This window comes from Trachurus japonicus, chromosome 3, assembly GCF_045865225.1.
Source record: "Trachurus japonicus isolate A0001 chromosome 3, Traja_1.0".
NCBI lineage: Eukaryota > Metazoa > Chordata > Actinopteri > Carangiformes > Carangidae > Trachurus > Trachurus japonicus.
The window spans coordinates 39059490-39077691 of NC_140909.1; the positions used below are offsets into that span (position 1 = coordinate 39059490).

Consider the following 18202-nt stretch of genomic DNA (forward strand, 5'->3'; position numbering starts at 1 on the left):
TCACATGCTGATGATACGCAACTCTACTTGTCCATGGAGCCAGGATGACAGAAGGCCGCCTCATCAATCTGGCAAGACTGTCTGAAAGACATTAGATCTGGATGTCCTCTAACTTCTTGCTACTGAATTCAGATAAAAACTGAGGTTATTGTGTTTGGACACTAAACATCTCTAAGGGACACGTTCTCCAATCAGATCGCTAATTCTAGATGGCATGGCATCACCCTGACCCCGAGTACTACGCGAGGAACTTGGAGTCATTTTTGACCAGGACCTTTCCTTTAGCTCCCACATAAAGCACGTTTGACTAGGGACCGCCTTCTTCATCTGCGCACAGTATCACTAAGATTAGGAATATCCTCTCCCAGAGTGATGCTGAGAAAACTAGTACATGCATTTATCACTTCTTAGGCTAGACTACTGCAACTCTCTCCTGTCAGGATGTCCGAAAAACTCTCTAAAGAGTCTCAGCTGGTCCCAGAATGCCGCAGCGGAGGGTTTTGACAGGAGTAGGAGAGAGAGCACATCTCTCCCACCTTAGCTTCTCTCCACTGGCTTCTGTAGGATTTAGAATAGACTTCAAAATCCTTCTGCTGCTGACTTATAAGGCTCTTAATGATAAAGCTCCAACCTATCTGAAAGAACTTAATCATTCCTTACTGTCCACCTGAGTCACTCCGCTTCCCAGAAGATGCAGGTTATTAGTGACTCCACAGTATCTCTAAAAACAGTAGACTGGGAGGTAGAGTCCTTCAGTTACGGGGCTCCTTTACTGTGGATCACTCTCTCCATGGGTCAAAGAGGTCAAAGAGGCAGACACTCTAACTACATTTAAGTCTAGACTTAAGACCTTCCTTATGACAGAGCTTTTAGTTAGGGCTGGTTCAGGTAGCTCTGAACCTTTTTATAGCTACGCTGCTATAGGCTTAGACTGCTGGGGACACATCTGGTTACACAGAGCCCTCTCCTCTCATCCTCTTCTCTCCTCTCCTCTCCTCTCCGCTCTCCTCTCCTCTCGCCTCTCCTCTTCCTCTCCTCTCCTCTCTCTCCTCTCCCTCTCCTCTCTCCCTCTCCTCTCCTCTCGCCTCTCCCCCCTCCCCTCTCCTCTCCTCTCCTCTCTTCTTCCTCAGTATATTTTTTTTTTTTTTGAACTGTCATTTTCTGTTGTACTTTGTAGTTGGCCTTGGTGTCTCGCACTCTCTCTGTGTTTCCGCAGATCCACCGGAGCTCCATCTCTCTGCACCAGCCGCCGCCTGCATCGCCCCCCCTCCCACCCCTTCCCCTGCTGTTAGACGGCCTCCCCTCCTTCCCATGGACCAGTCTGCCACCCAGCCCTCCCATCGAGCTGACCAGCTCTCCTGCCCCCCCCCCCCCCCGCCGCCCCCCCCCTCACCAGAGACTGCCTTCATTTGCATCTCCTGCTAAACATTTCCATATTTGCACATTCTGTGACAAACTGTAACTGTTTTCTTGTCTGTAACAACATCTATTGCACGTCTGTCCGTCCTGGGTGAGGGATCCTCCTCGTTGCTCACCCTGAGGTTTCTCCGACTTTTCCCTGTTAAAAGGGTTTTCCATGGAGTTTTTCCTCAGTCGATGTGAGGGTTCTAAGGACAGAGGATGTTGTTACGATACCATGTAAAGCCCTTTGAGACAAACTGTTTGTAAAAACGGGCTATACAAATAAAATTGCTTGCCTTGCCTTGCCTTGCCTTGCCACTGTCACGCACGCGACGCAAAAGTGCGTTCAATAGTACCGAAAAGTGGGGGCCGTTTTGACGTGAATCAGTACTTCGGTGGGAATTCCACCACTGCTAGTTTAATTTGGTACCAATAAAAGTACCAAAATTCTGTACCCATCCCTAATGGGGAAGGACTGCTGACCTCCATTCATATTCTCCTTTATTGAGATGATCCTGTACATCGATTTTGATGTACAATAAAATGACTCAAATTATTTTTTGACATGAATTTGGTTTATATTCAAGATATAAATGAAACAATTTAACACGTGGATACAGGATAAAGGCTGGGAAAATACATTTTTCATTTTTTTCATCTTTAATCTGGGTTAAGCATAACCAGCATTTTTTTCTGTAGAAAGCAGAGTCAACTTAAGCAGTTTCCAGACAGATGTGAGGGTCTGCACTGTGCCAGCACACTGATGGGGGGAATCGCAGAAGACGGGGTAAAACACGGGCAGAGTTTTCTCCAAAACTATTCCAGCACAAACTCATCGCTTACGAAGCAAATAAGTGGTGACCTCAGAACCCAGAGCAGCATTTCCATATCAGCCGGTTTGTGATCTACTTTCCGCTTACCTTGCTCCTTACTGACCACAGCGCTCACACAGGCCTGCCAGGTGGCGCGTGGCACAAGCCAATGTAAAATACAGGGCTTTCAGAGTGCAGCCATGTCCTGTCTGAAAGCTCTTGTTAGTAGTGTGCAGAAAAAAAACAACCGCTGGAAAAATGATTTGTGGAAACACAGTTTGGTGACATGAAATCTGGTTGTAAAAAAAGGTTTAATGACCTCAGTCCAAGTGTGTGTTAACTTCTGAGGTCAAGTCTCTGTAAATGGTGATCTGCAGCCAAGGTCGCCATAGACCCTGAATTAATTCTAATTCAGCTCTGTGGTTGCCATTTTTTCCACTGTCTGCTAAAATTAGGTTTTTTTATTTATTCAGTACAATCCAATTAAGTTTTTATGTATACGACTCCAGATTATAAACAGAAGTTAATGAGGGGAAATTCTGACCAGTCCTCCGTTTAATATCTGCTTCTTGGAAGCATATTTAGTGCTCAACTGCTGACATGAATAAAGTTTCATTGCAGTTCAAATGCTATTTAAACCATGTTCTTATAGTAATTAAATATTTTAGGGTTTTTCATTTTTTCTATGACAGAACAATAAACAGTTGCAGTATATGCTCTCCCTGCAGTTGTAATCATTAGCCTATTTTAATTATCTGAATAATTCTAATTCTTTACTATACAATTTATTATTGTCTTTTAAACCCTCTTTTATTGGCTTATTTCTCTTTTAAATGCATTTTTTTGTGTTTGTTATCAAGGGTTAACGTTACGTTTCTTGCCTCACTCCCGAGTCCATGACAAGCAGATAAGACATACCATCCTTTCGACTGTGCGTGCAGTAACAAGTGGGAGAGCCCGTATCGCCCATAATTAGCTTAGCTCAAACGGGTAATGGTAGCCTGCCTCTTAACTAAGTCATCAGAGACACTCTTCAGCAACTCTAAACGGACCGATCTTCGCCTCAGAGCTGACAAAACTCTCCGGTAAGGCATCTTGAGGGGTCAAATGTCGGTAATGGGACAAGATCGGTCAAAACGGAGGTTTCAAGCAAAGACAGTTTATTTTGGTTCAAGCTAGCTACATCAAGAGTAGGTTAGCTTCCTATTTCAAAGTAAAAGCACAAATTCTATTGTCATGGTTTTCTGTATGTAAAGGGCAACGGGTGTTTTATTTTGTGAAAGTAACCAGAAGTGCGTTGGTCACAACGACTAGCTTGAGTAGCGCGAATTTGTGCGAACAAAGATTGTAAACAGCTGGTATTTAGACAAAATTAACGACACACTGCTGATCTAAAACGGCTACTTTCTCGCCTAAAAATGTTTGAAATGTTGATAAAGTGATATATTTACAGAGTTTAGAGCTAAAATGAAATCAGCTTTGACTGCTGATTTCAGCTTGGGTAGGAGGCAGGCTAACACTACCTATGCACTTCAGCATTTGAGCTAAGCTAATTACAGGCGATGCGGCTCTATCTCCCTTGTTACTGCACGCACAGTCGAAAGGATGGTGTCTGCTTGTCATGGACTCGGGGAGTTGAGGCAAGACACGAAAAAAAATGTTGGCGTATCACTTTAATGTATATGCCTCTGTAAAGTACTCTGAATAGCCTGGTGTATGAATTGTGCTATACAAATAGATCTGCCTTGCCTTTCTGCGTGAAATGTGTTCTACCGTCACCACTGTGGCTCAGCGAGTTATTTTGTGTCATGGTACTTTTACAGTATCATAATCACTGTGCTGCTCTCACACAGCAGCAGGTGTGTGACAGGAGTGGAGTTAATGATTTCTCACTTGACCTTTCGGACGGGCGTGGAGCAGGTGTGACAGGGCCACAGCTCGGCTTATTTCTCTTCATTAGCTTTTATGAAGTCAATGTAATCACATTAATTTTAGAGTAGGATGGGAAGCTTTAAACTAGAAAATTTCCTCTCGGGAAATTTTGAATGGGCCACGGGAGCTACTGCGGGTTGTGCCATCTCTGTCAACATGAGAATCAAACCCACGATCTTAAGGTCAAGACAGAGTGATCAGACAGACACATGATCATCTTTCTATAAGCACTGTTATGGAGGAGCTGTAACCACATTAGGTTAACTGTTGTGTGTGTGTGTGTGTGTGTGTGTGACTGTAATCACATGAAGCTGGCTCTAGAGTCTGTGTGGTAGTTAGTGTGTGTCCATTTGTGTGTGTGTGTGTGTGTGTGTGTGTGTGTGTGGACTGTAATCACATGAAGCTGGCTCTAGAGTCTGTGTGTGTGTGTGACTATGAGCTGCATCCTGTGTCAGTCTGATGTAGCTGTGTCTGTGTTTATAAACATTTAAACGAGCGCCAGGTGGATTGTTTATGATGTTAACGAGCTCTGGCCTTGAGGATCAAAGAGGTTACCACGGCGATAGGGGCCCACGCAGGCTGAGACAGACAGAAACGTGGAGAAAAAGAGCCATTTTCTGCCTCTAAACCGGTCTCACATTTAGGCTTAGCATGACAAACGGTTAACTCCTATCAGAACAAAACACAGATCACATTGCTCTAAGGACTTACTGAAAATTTCGGTACGATTTGGTGTTTTCGACAGTAAATTATTTTGGTTGACGCTGGCAGTTTTAAAACATCAGGCGTTCTGCTCCTCTCAGAAAATAATTTGTATTGGACTCAATGAGGAGCAGGGACAGACGTGGCCGCACTCAGAGCGGATGATTCTGTCAATTCTGTAAGTCTCTCTGATATTTTGAGCACATGACATGAGAGATAACAAGTTTGTCTTACAAATTCTGAAAAAATTTTGTCTGTAGAGTGAAAATTGTGGCGTGCTGACAGTTTATCCAGAAAAAATACAGAATGTTTCTTCACTCTCTCCACTCTAACCGATGATGTCACGCACTCTGACACGAACATTCCATGCAATACACACCCATTATAAACTCATAATTTCTCCAAAAAATGATCATGGTCATTGATCATGGATTGATCAAAAACTATTATGACCTATCAAAACGTGGAGTAATACGACAATACACAAGACTTGTGTCTACTGGTTTAAAGTTTTAATGGAGTCTCTAGGTGAAAAGTAGTATGCCTGAGCAGTAGACGTTTGTTAAACTCCAATGATTGGTCTTTTTCGCTCTTTTTTTCCCGTCCGTCCCATTGACTTACATGCAAAATTTTGCGTAGTTTTTCGCGACTTACGTCGCGAATAATTCGTACACTGTTGAGAAAAGTAATAGCACACTGATCCCGATCAGGACGCACATTTTGATATATAATTTGTCCTGCAACTCTTCGAGTTGCAGGACTAGTAGCGGACCGAAGTCTGGCCGGAAGATGAAGGAGAAAATAGAATAACTAGGAAAAAATCCACACAATAACAGTAGTGCCCGGGCTTCGCCCGGGCACTGGTCCCTGCAGCTATTTCATAGCTGTTGGGACCAGTGCCCGGTGCGATTGCCCGTGGCCCTAATAACACTATGGCCTTGATTAATCATCCACAATACCTTAATTATAAATGTTATAAATGCGCTTATTGTCAAAAAACTTTAGATGTCATCACAGCGGAAGTGGCCTTTGGTCGTCTAGCTCGTCCCTGATGATCTGCGTCATATGCAAAATATTTCCATTTTCTCAACAGATCTGCTACTGTAAATTCACATGTTGCTGTTAGCCTACTGCTTACGGCCTACTGTGCCTGCCTTCTCAGGGATGTACAGTGTGACATATATGTTGCGTGTGCTACATCAAAACATGCCTGTGCTAAGAATTAATCTGTCCTGTAGCATGGGTGCTATGGGTAAAGAAGAAGAAGAAGAAGCAGAGCAGTGTATCAGCTGGTCACTTGTGGAAACGTTTGTGAGCATGGCGAGTGAAAGAGTCGGAGCTAGAAGATGCGCCAGCAACGTTTTATAGGTCTGCTGTATGTGTATGTGTGTGATGATCGCAATTGCGACCAATTAGCAATTTAGCGCGTTTAGCATTATTAGCGCTCCAGCGTGACCTGTGCAGCAGCAGTAGCAGCAGGAGGAGGAAGATGGGCTGACTGACAGTGACAGTTCTGAATGCTGTTGAACACCACAATAATAATAGTGGGGTTTTCTTTCGGTGAGAGCCCAAACCAGACTGTGGTAGGACACCTCTTGGGTCATTTACAGAAGTTCCGTGACCGTGGAGAGCGAAGGTTCGTTTCTCACTGGATTTGTTATCTATGAAGGTTAAATAGAAAATTTAGCTAGGGTGCCCCGCCCAAAAATGTGGGGAAATTTTTTGAGAGCCCTAAATCCAAAATGGCTACCGTCCGCCAAGTTGGAAATTATCTTTTCAATGGTTTGGCCCAAAGTGCTGCATAATACATGGTTTCTATGACTATTTGGGTCAAGAAGTTCATAAATGATGTAGATTTATTGATTTGACCTATTTTTGACCTTCAAATTCAAGATGGATGCCAATTTTTGGCCCTTTAAATGGCCATTTTTCAAAATCGTCATAGAGCCTCAATATTAGGCTCAAATGAAAGCTCTGCTCATACTGAGTTCAGTTTAGGACAGTAGAATTACAAGTAGGCCACACAGAAGTCGTCTTAAAGGTAAAAAAGATCAAGGTTTGTGGTGAGAAACAATCTTTGCTGATGTTCTTTTCCATTAGTTACCTGAACTGTGTTGGTCAGTGGTCCCATCAATTCATTATGAACCAGGAAATCATTTTACACTTCTCAATAGCATAAAATATTTCTAAAGTTGTCTTCTGCAGTGATTCAACAAAGCTTACCTTACTGTTTAATAATACCACACTCAACCAATGCTAGTGAGTCAGGCGGCTTGTCGGGTCTAGGCTTCAACACCCATGTGTCGGGCCACATCGGGTTTCAATTAATACGGGGATAAACTTTGCACACAAGCCCTCCAAGCAAATTTTAATTTGGGGCCTGCTATTACTGCCAATAATACTGATTATTGATTATTTACACACCTACTACAAACTTATTTAATTTTTCTAATCAGTCATTACGAATCATCATCCTAGCCTGGCTTCTTTTTACACATCTAGCCTATGTTTTTTTTTTTTTAAATCAGAAATGGTACCAAATTCAGCTGAATGTGCAGCCTGGGGTTGATTTACACTTAACATTCAAATGATATAGTACTCAAGTGTGATGCTATGAACTAGGCCTACAAAAAGTAACAAAATAAACCAATAAACAATGCATTTGCTATAAACACGCCATCTGCTTTTTAATCTTTGATTTAAAATAAACTGCACAAGTGCACAAATGTGCAACAACAACTTGAAGTGCAACAACAACAACTAAGGGTAATTGTAATTATGCAGGATTTCTGTAGGGATCGACAGAAGTTACGCACTACAGATTCAAAAAAGTGAATTGTTTTTTGGGGTCCCAGTGGGCATGAGGCCCTAAGCAGGTGTTAAAGTTTGCTTATGCTTTGGGCTGGCTCTGTCTGCAAGCATAACTAAACAATCACAAGTGGCTTAAGGGTCAACAGGTAGATCACAGAAAAAAAAAAAAAAAAAAACGGTGACTGTGTGGTGGCCGCTGGCTGTCCTGGACTACCGGCAGTTCTGTGATTCTGCAGAATACACAGATGGCCTGTCCGCCCCTGCCCCTGACCAATATTCATTCATTCATTCATTCATTCTCTAGACTGCTTATCCTGCACTAAGGTTGCAGGTGAGCTGGAGCCTTCAGGCGGGGTACACCCTGGACAGGTCGCCAGTCTATCGCAGGGTTAACATAATAATAATAATAATAATTCATTTAATTTATATAGCGCTTTTCAGTAACCCAAAGACGCTTACAAAGACACAAAGAAACACAAGACAAACAGGGGGAGACGAGGGAGAGACAGTACACAGTGACACATACAGACAGACAACCGTTCACACTCACACCTATCAGAGTTAGAGTCACCAATTAACCTCACCTGCATGTCTTTGGTCTGTGGGAGGAAGCCGGAGTACCCAGAGAGAACCCACATGCACAGGGGGAACATGCAAACTCCACACAGAAGGGCCCCACGGGCCTGATCAATATCACCAATATCACCGCAATAATCCTCCTCCCACCCATTTACAGTATTATCTGTTGTGAGGGATAATACCAGCTATGGATTAGCTTTAGTTGTGAAAAAATGTGACCATGTTTGACATTGCAAACAAACATAAAACCCCAGTCTATAACTCCTTGCCATAGCTACATAGGTGGTTTGCAGGTGACGTCACATGGAACGTCACAACTGCAGATGGGATGGGATGGGATGGGATGGCAGGAAGTGTTTTGCCGACAGGATAACGGTTGGAAAATGCCCAAGTTTTGCGCTGCTACGGCTGTACAAACCAGTCAAACCGGGAAAAACAAAATAATAACAACATTGAGGGAGAAAGAAGTTATTATCTCCATTATGTGACTGAAACATGGCATGTAATTCCCACCAGCCGTGTGGTGTTCACAGCTCGGGGCCGTTCACCGCCTGACGGCGGAGGAAGAGGTGTCATACGACGATCGAGGCAGATGCAACTTTTCAATGATGCGCCACAAGTCTGAGACGCCCCGTCTGCCTCGGCCGTCTTACCGACCCACCGTCCGTCCGATCCTCCGCCCGATCCTCCGTCCTTCCTGATCGGCTCCGAGCTGCAAATACCCCACAGATGAAAGCGGGGCGGTTGGTTTTTGCTCCAGTCCAGTCTCTCCACTCTGCTGGCCTTTTTTTTCACTTTTCCTCAGTGTGTATGGATCACATCCGATATCTTTTTCTATTTTTAGACAATACCTGCTACTTGCAGGCTTACCCAACACTTTTGAGTACTCGCTTTCCATTAATTTCCAATCACCGTTCTCCACTTCCTGAACTTCACGCGTCATCGGAATCATGTGACTGCACACCACCTATTGGTGCACATAAAATATTACCTGGTTGTGGATTATCATTGAGCTGTTAGATTGACTCCGCCTATGGAATGATGCCAATATGTCATGATTACATGCAAAGCAATTAGCTAGCGGTGATGTTACACAAGCATGACATATTATGGATTTGCACCGTCAACAAAATCGGTCACTTACTAACTTTCGTCATTTAATTGCAATATATAGTATGACATGAGCATACACTTACACTGTTGTTACATATTGCAGCCCTAATTTCAGACCCACCAATCAAATCCTGAACACAGAGATGTTGAAACAGCCTCTGAGGCCTAGCTCCACAATGACATTATGAATGGCAAAAACACTTTTTTCAAGGGGCAGAGCATAAGAGACATTTTTGCTTTTTTGCTTATTTTATAAGATATAATTTTTGTAAGAACCACAATTAATACATGTAGATTAGCCTATATTTCAGTGAATAACAATTGTTCTTATAGCATTTGTTAGATAACTTTCTTTGCCAATTAAAATCATGTTGGAACTATCAATGTCTCCTCTCATGCAGCCAGAATCTCACCTACTTTTAACCTCAGACTGTCACAATGATGGATCAGATGTCAGACTGCCTCATTCTTTCAGTTTTAACCTGAATATACAAGACATGATTGATTTTCCCAACGATCAACGTATAGCCTACCGAACCAAACCAAAAACCGTGACCACAAAACCGTGAACGAAACTGAACCGTGGATTTTGTGAACCGTTCCCTAGTATATGTCACGCCTGTTATGTAAAAATTTGTTGTTTAAAGTGATGCTTAAGTCACTTTAAACAACGATGTTTAAAGTGATGTTTAAAGATACTTCTTTTGTATCTGAAAACATTTTGAGTTCTTATTTTATAATTGTATTACATTATGTATATATGAATTACACTTGCTGATGTTACTGTGTAAGTGATGAGCTGCATTAATTGTCCTCTGTAGAGGTGGCAGGCATTTTTAGGGTGTGCTCCAACCCTCTGGTCCTGTGTAAAAAGTTAACGTACAGCCCTGCTGCTTCTTCTACTCTCTAGACGGAGCACATACTGTCCCCATCAAAGATTTGAACCGAGAAGAAAACAGGATTCAAAGACGAGATGCGAGAACTGGAGCCAAGAAGACGGTCGCAGCACCTCCGTGAATTTTCAGCTTCTCTTAACTTTGACTTTTGAACCTCGGACAATTTAAGCAGTGAGCTGTTTAAATTTCAATAAAAACTGGAACGAGGGGATGTTTTAAGGCTCGTGTCAGTATCCACATGATTCACACACCAGTTTTTTTTATTTTACCTTCAACCTTTACAACCTTGTCACATTGAATTTCCTGACTCTCACCCAAGCCAAAGTCCAACCTGACGCACCTTGTAAAACAAAACAGAGATTGGAAGCTGCAGTCTCTGCAGTAAGAGCTCCTCTGATACCAGTTCTGAGTATTAATAGTTTCATGCATTATGACGCTGTCTGTTACAGACACACGTTACACATAGACATGCGAGTACAAACCACTGCTGGCTGTCACCCCTCTCCACAACAAGCAACTGTGCTGAATTTACAACCTGATTCATACAAACTCCTCATCTGGTTTTAAAGTGTAAATAAAAAAATTATGTAGTTCACTCAGGCCATTTTAAGAGACTAATTTGTAACAACGCTTGGAGTGTCCTCATTTTCCTGAGGACATGAAGCTGATGAAGTTAAAGGGATAGTTCAGTTATTCTGAGGTGGGGTATGAGCTACAATGACCCTCAGTATAATATCTGCAGTAGACAGCTCTCTACTCTGCTGGACAGAGACACAGGAGATCAACGGCTGTGAACTGACCCAAACTAACAGCGTGTGTTAGCTGCAACAGGTCTCATCTCAAAATAATACACCTGTTTAAGTTTATGCAGGGTGTCCGCTACATGTAATTGATCGTGGCGCACCGCCACGGCAAAATAAAAGCCGCCACACCTTCAGAATGATGATTTTTTTTTTTTTTTTTTTAATGTTAAAACAATGTAAAGCAGGTTTTCCACTAGGGGTTGCACAGACTAGTCCCCTGCTGCACAATGACGTTTTGAGCTTGACGTCGACTAGTCGCTGATCATGTAACAGTAGGCTACAAGAGTAGCGGCTTGAAACAACAGCTGAGCGCGCTGAATGAAAAAAATACGAGCGCAGTCAAGCTGGATAGAACGAGATCGTAGCTACAGTATTTTCTTTTGCACCTGTATATGTTACAAAAAAAACAAACTGATTTACAGTTTGTTGTTTATAAAGCTGCTGTTCTGTGGACTAATTTCTGTGCGTGAGCTGTCAGTCAGTGAATACAGATTGTTGCAGAGCATTTCCCTCCTCCTGGGATTTTAGTTATGATGGGAAAAATATGAATGATGTCATCAGCGACTAGTCGACGATCCGGTCACGCGCACCCCCCCCCCCACCCCGTCGATCAGACCACCCGTGCCGCCACTCTTTAAAAAAATCCTGGAGGAAACACTGTTATGCTACATTTGTTTTTGTTTTTTTTTAATTAACATAGTGACATATTTTTTTCTGCAATATATATTGCGAAATTAAGAAATATAATACATATACTTATACATATTTACATGACTTCCGATTGTAAAAATGAAACTCTGAAAACTAAAATTTTAATGGGGAACTATGCAAGTCTGGTCGCTTCTCCTCTGTGTTGCTAACCCTCCTCCCGACCATGTGCATTTGTTTTTAACAAAGCCAACAAGAAAGCAATAAATAGACCGGTACATGACGTTATATATTATATACAATGTTTCAATGTGTAGTCTTATCCGTCATGAACAAGAGACTACAGGTTACGGGGCGTGTTTGTGGTAAAAATGGAGCAGAGTTAAGCTAAAAATCCTGCATAGTTCCTCTTTAACAATTCCTGTGTGAAGGCACCCTAAATCTCCCCTTCCCGTTTCTATCTTATTAACGCTGTCATTCAATTTCAGAGTAAGTGATAGTGCGCATTGGGGCTGTCTGTGAGTCAGGCCATGTCGGGTCCAGGCTTCAATACCCATGGGTCGGGCCAGGTTGGCTTTTAATTTTCATGCCTGTTGAGAGCTCTAAGCGGAGCACAGAGCTGGTTCTGAGATGCTTTTCTGAAGTAAAATACAAGTTGACAAAAAAGAGAGAGAGAGAAAACATTGCACATGCTGCGATGTGATTGCACATACTGTGCGCACATTGCTACAGTGGCGCTCAAACGATACATGGTGCAGCCCTGACACTGACTGAGTTGGTTGGTTCCAGATAAAGAGCTGTTTTTTTCTGACCGGTTTTATTCACTGTAAAAAAAAAAAAAAGATTGTATAGTGTACACTGCATCTGTGTCCAGCTCTATGCGCTGGTATGGCTAACTGGAGGAGAGCAGAGAGCTTTCTACTGCAGATAAGGGGCCATTTGTACCTCATAATACAACCCCACTTCAAAAAAACCTGAACTGTCCCTTTAACGTTGCTATTGGTGATCTTTGAGTTCTAACTGCAACACTTCAGCTGTCACAGCTTGAGGTCCCTGCTGTGGAATACAGAGAGATGCAGAGAATACATTTGCATCTACTGTTCTCTTTGGAGGGAACTGGCTTCATCCATCCATTGTTCCTATGTTTATTTTCATGGTCAAGACTGAACAGTTCATCTCAGCCAACGCAGACAGGACTCACACAATGATGGAAACTCAAACATCTGAACTCCCACTGCTGGGGAGGGTCATGTGATCCCAACACAAGCTCAGGAAGAGAACTAAAATCCTCAGTCCATTCGCAAATGCCAAAAATCATGTTTGCTCACCGTTCCAGACACCGTGTTGACTGAACCAACAAGCTGCAAGTCAACCATGACAGCACAGTGCAGCAGCCATCCACACACACACAGACACACACTTTGTCCTCAAAGAGGGCGAGTGTTTTGGATCTAATAACTTCATGCTGGTTTTTACCAGTAGTTTGTGGATATCCTAACAAGTCACTCTGAGAGGTAACACTAGTGAATCAAGGCAAAGAGATCCAGCACAAACCCGGGTTATTAAAGTTAAATAAGACTAAAACTAGCAGTGAAAAATGAATTCAGTAAACTGAAATAAAAATAAAAATTACAATTTTTTCAAAAACAAGAACTAAACAAAAACTACAATGAACAATGCAAACTGAGTGGCAGGTAACATCAGCTTAGTTTTCTTAGAGATGCTAAAGTTGCAGGAAGAAAACGCCACAGCTCAATATGGGACGACTTGGAGTACGACCCACAGATAACAGTGAATGTAACGTGATGAGGACTGATGGGAACATTATTCACAAAGCTGCAGTGCGTCCTGAAAGGAAACTACTGAGCTGTACTTTGGTTCATTTCACTAATTATATTGCAGCAGAGCTCACTGTACATGAGCTGTTTAAACACCAGTTCACCAGACAGTCATGCTGGTCACTACATCACACTACTTTTATTCCATTATCCCACTGCAGACAGACTATTGTAAATAGGTCTGTTGCAATAATAACATTACTTGGATTATAATTTACAATAATGTGATAAGGTTTATGCAGTAGGCTACTGTATCTATCCCAGCTCAAGTTCTTGTCTGCTGTTTATTAGACACTTTGCATATCACCTTCATGTATGTAGGCTAGCAGCTGGACACTGAATGCAGTGATAACAGATAAAGAGCCATTTAACAACTAACTAAACATACAGTCACCATTACTACTTCTATAAAGTGCTGCTCTCTGTGGGAATTTATGGTCTGACTGTCACCATAATAAAGTAAAGTCTTGACGTCACCCTGTAAAGAGCTTTGAGATAATGATACTATAGTTAAGTTTGACGGGGTATATTTAATTTGATTTAGAATATCTGGGTTTTATCATTATGTTTTCTTACATTCATATATCTGGCATGGAACAGGCTACTATTCAACTATTTCCCATGGGAGATTGATTTCGCATTCTGATAAGCTTCATTCTGATATAGGCTTTATGCACAGCTCCACTACTTACTGAACTTAAACAAGCTCCTTTATTTCCTGTCTTACATTATTGGGAAACTGATTAATCCAGGTGTGTCTGACCATTGTGACTCCTGAGGTCAGAGTCAGACACACCTGGATTGATAAATTTGGCCAATAATGTTGACAGGAAATAAAGGAGCTTGTTTAAATTCAGGAAGTAGTGGAGCTGTGCATAAAGCCTATTATTAATTTGTGATATACAAATAAACAAAAAATTAAGTGTAAAGAAAAATATATATAGCTACTTGAGTTTTGTCACAGCCATCAGCCATGGTTGACCCATCATACTCTCTCTGCAGGGACTCGTACTCACTTGTTCCTTAAGACCTGCCAGGCCGCCTCGATGTCCGCATACAGGTTCTTCTCGGACGGCTTTCCGGTGCTGACTCCGTAGCCGGAGTAGTCGTAGGAGAACACGTTGCAGTTGATCCTGGAGCCGAGGCCGATGTAAAAGCTGCACATCTGCCCCAGGTCCACGGCGTTCCCGTGGGAGAAGAGCAGCGTGTACCGGCTGTTCGGGGCGCAGCGCACGAACATGCAGCCGACCCGGTTCCCGCGGCTGCTCCTGGTGGTGAACACCTCCACCGCGTCCAGCTCCCGCTGCGAGTACTGCCAGTCCGCCCGCTCCGTCAGGTGTAAGCTGGTCCCGCCGTTAGCATCTGTGTGCACCGAGTATGTGGGCTCCGGCGGGAGGAAGGCTAGCTTGGCCGCGATGCGACTGGGACAGGGCGGACAGCAGAAGAGCCAGCACAGCTCGCCGAGAGAAAAGCCGTTCATCCTGGGGCCTTGCTCGGGCATCTAGACGCGGGGAGACCCGGTTTTATCTGTTCTCCTGAACCCAATAAACACACACACATACACACACACACGTCTCCTCTCGCTCGCGGTCCTATTGAGCTGCCATTACCGGTCCGTGGTGAGCGGTGCAGGGTGACAGGTGGCTCGGTCCCTCCTCGGCTTTGCGGCTAACAGCTACCTGCGAGCCGGCTAGCGTTACAGCAGCGACACTGACGATTACAGAGGAACGCGAACGCAACATTTACACGTATCTCACTTGGTATCACCAAACGGTGCAGCGGCCGCTCTCCATACAGCGGTTCCACCTGTTTAACACATCATAACGCTGCACGTCAAGGTCTGTAGCTGATGTATTGTATGAGAGGCAGCAGCCATTTCTCTAGCATGGAGAAGAGCCGGTGTTCCGGTTGAAGCGGATATCCGGTTTGTCATCCGAGCTGCTTCCTTAGTTCCCCGCCTCCCCCCCCAACCTACTAGGCTATTTAATGTCAGCTGATTGTATAGGATGGTGTTACGGGCCTGTGTTAGCTGAACAATGTTTATGAAATGATAATGAGAAATAACTGAATTAGGAATTAATTTAATCTGGGATAGATAGATAGATAGATAGATAGATAGATAGATAGATAGATAGATAGATAGATAGATAGATAGATAGATAGATAGATAGATAGATAGATAGATAGATAGATAGATAGATAGATAGATAGATGTTAGTTTTTGATATTTTTTGTGTTTTATTCATTATGTTTGTGAAAATAAGACAGTAGCACACTCATGTGTAATGTTGCATGGTTGCTCTAGCAGATAGACCTAGGCTATACAGCCCTGGGTTAACTGGCAACCACCTGTTACTGGCAGTAATCAGTGGGCAGGTACAGCCTGTATGTTTGATAAGAAAACAGCCTATGTTTACTAGGGCTGCAACGAGTGGCATAGGCTACCTGAATATACGGGGTCACTAGGCAAGGCAAGGCAATTTTATTTGTATAGCCTGTTTTTACAAACAGTTTGTCTCAAAGGGCTTTACATTGCATCATAACAACATCCTCTGCCCTTAGACCCTCACATCCACTGAGGAAAAACTCCATAGAAAACCCTTTTAACAGGGAAAAATTGGAGAAACCTCAGGGTGAGCAACAGAGGAGGGATCCCTCACCCAGGACGGGCAGATGTGCAATAGATGTTGTTACAGACAAGAAAACAGTTTACAACACAGAATGTGGGAAACATGGAAAAGTTAACAAGAGCTGATGGAGGCGCTTCTGGTGGGAGGAAAGGCAGGGAGAGCTGGCCAGCTTAATGGGAGGACTGGATGGTAGACTGGTTCAAGGGAAGGGAGGGCAGGCCGGTTTAACAGCAGGGGAAAGGGGGGTGATGCAGGCAGGATCTCTGGAAACACAGACAGAGTGCGAGACACCAAGGCCAAACTACAAAGTGCAACAGTTACAGTTCAGTAAAAATGTGCTGAGACTAGGAGGAGAGGAGAGGGGAGGAGGGGAGGGGAGGAGAGGGCTCCGTGTAGTATGTAGGCTAGTACTTGAGTAGCCTACTCGTTTGTCGACGGTGGGGCGGGGGGGGCACTCGGATATCGCACTTGAGTATGCTACTCGGATATCGGCTGCAGCCCTGATGTTTACCTGCCTGGCTAAAGCCCCTTTTGGAAATGTCATAAACCATGTTTCCGTGCACTTGGCAATCAAATTATCTAAATATCAAAATAGGCTACGAATAATGACGGTTCAAGTGTGTTTCCATCTGAGACCTGTATACATCGAATAAAAAGCCATGCGTAATGACGTGACATCATGTGCTGTTTTGCGATCATATTGGTGTATTGAATCGTTTTCTTGCAATTAAAGGTGCTTCCATTCATTTTTGTACTAAATAACCGGAGGTCGGGCTGCGGACAGGCCAAGTGTGACGAGCTGCTGGAGTCCTTGCCTGGAAAACACTAAGCCATGACACACGCCAGCCATTATATAAATATTGTTATACTAGTTATAAGTTATGCTAACTAAGAGTTATAAGTTATACTAGGCTATAGTGCTTATAATGCAACATGCCTGTCATCAGAAGACAGTGATGTATAAACGCTGTTTTGATGCAGACGCACGGAGTTCATGACACTTCACATGAAGCCAGTCCGTCCTGTATACCTGCATATTTCTTTGTTTACTCCCTCTGTGTCTTTGAACAGCTGGAATACGTAGCAGAATTGATATAAAACACGATCGCAACTTACATTTATCAGACAAAGAACTGTTTCCATCTGCATTTGTCGCATAAACTTTGTATCGATCAAGAGAAAATCCGATGAAATCGACCGTATTAACTTTTTATTGATATTTGTTTCCATAAGGCATTTTTAATTTAATATTGCTTAATGCGAAAAACATGTGGATGGAAACATGGTTATAGCCTATTTCTGTTCAATTCTACCACACTCTGGTCTACAGCCACCCTGAGTTTGACCAAAAGCTTTGGATGGGATTTTTAAAATGAGTAGTTGATACATCGGCCTCCCTCCTCACACATGACTGTTATTCTGGCACACAGCAGTGTAGGGAAGAAAGTACAGGCAGCCAAGGTCTGTGGTGGCTGGCTTCTTGGTACTCACTGAAACAATTCATTATAGGGCCTAGTAATTTTTAATAGGCTACAAGCCTGATGATGTTAAAACTGTCTTTTTCAGCTGACAGCGGCTGCCCCTCAGCTTTTGTGTGCATACTTACCAGTCCGATTAAGTTAAATCAGTGTCACAGCGCACGGTGTCACAGCGCACAGTGTTGGCTAAATGTAGATGGAGAACTGCTATTTTTTTTAGGTAAGAATCATTAAAAGTTTTTAAAAAATCATTAATATTTTATATGAACAGCCTGTTTTGCACTTATTGTGGTACACAAAAAACTGCATTGAAATAATCAATATGAGCAAGAAAAATTGTGACTCTACTTTATGACTTTTTATTGGGATTCATTCCTTCACTGGAATCTTAGCAGTTATTTCTGACACAATCTGTGCTTCCCATGGCAACAGATTCTGTCAACAAGGAAATAACATGATTGTCATAGTCTCTGAGGCATTTAGGCTACTGTAAGTTTTGTGTTCTGTGATTAATTACTTAATCAGGTGGGAACCACTGTCAGAACCTTAATCAGTCTTT

At 42.9% G+C, this 18202-nt stretch overlaps 1 protein-coding gene across 1 annotated transcript in view; it reads right to left on the bottom strand.

Moving 5' to 3' along the window:
- Positions 1-15429, bottom strand: part of abhd17c (abhydrolase domain containing 17C, depalmitoylase) — a 41386-nt gene extending 25957 nt beyond the window's left edge. The window contains exon 1 of the mRNA XM_085772521.1: positions 14552-15429. Within this exon, the coding sequence (XP_085628647.1) occupies positions 14552-15036 (485 nt within the window). The 5' untranslated portion in view covers positions 15037-15429. The remainder of the gene's footprint in view (positions 1-14551) is intronic.
- Between the last annotated feature and the right edge of the window lie 2773 nt (positions 15430-18202).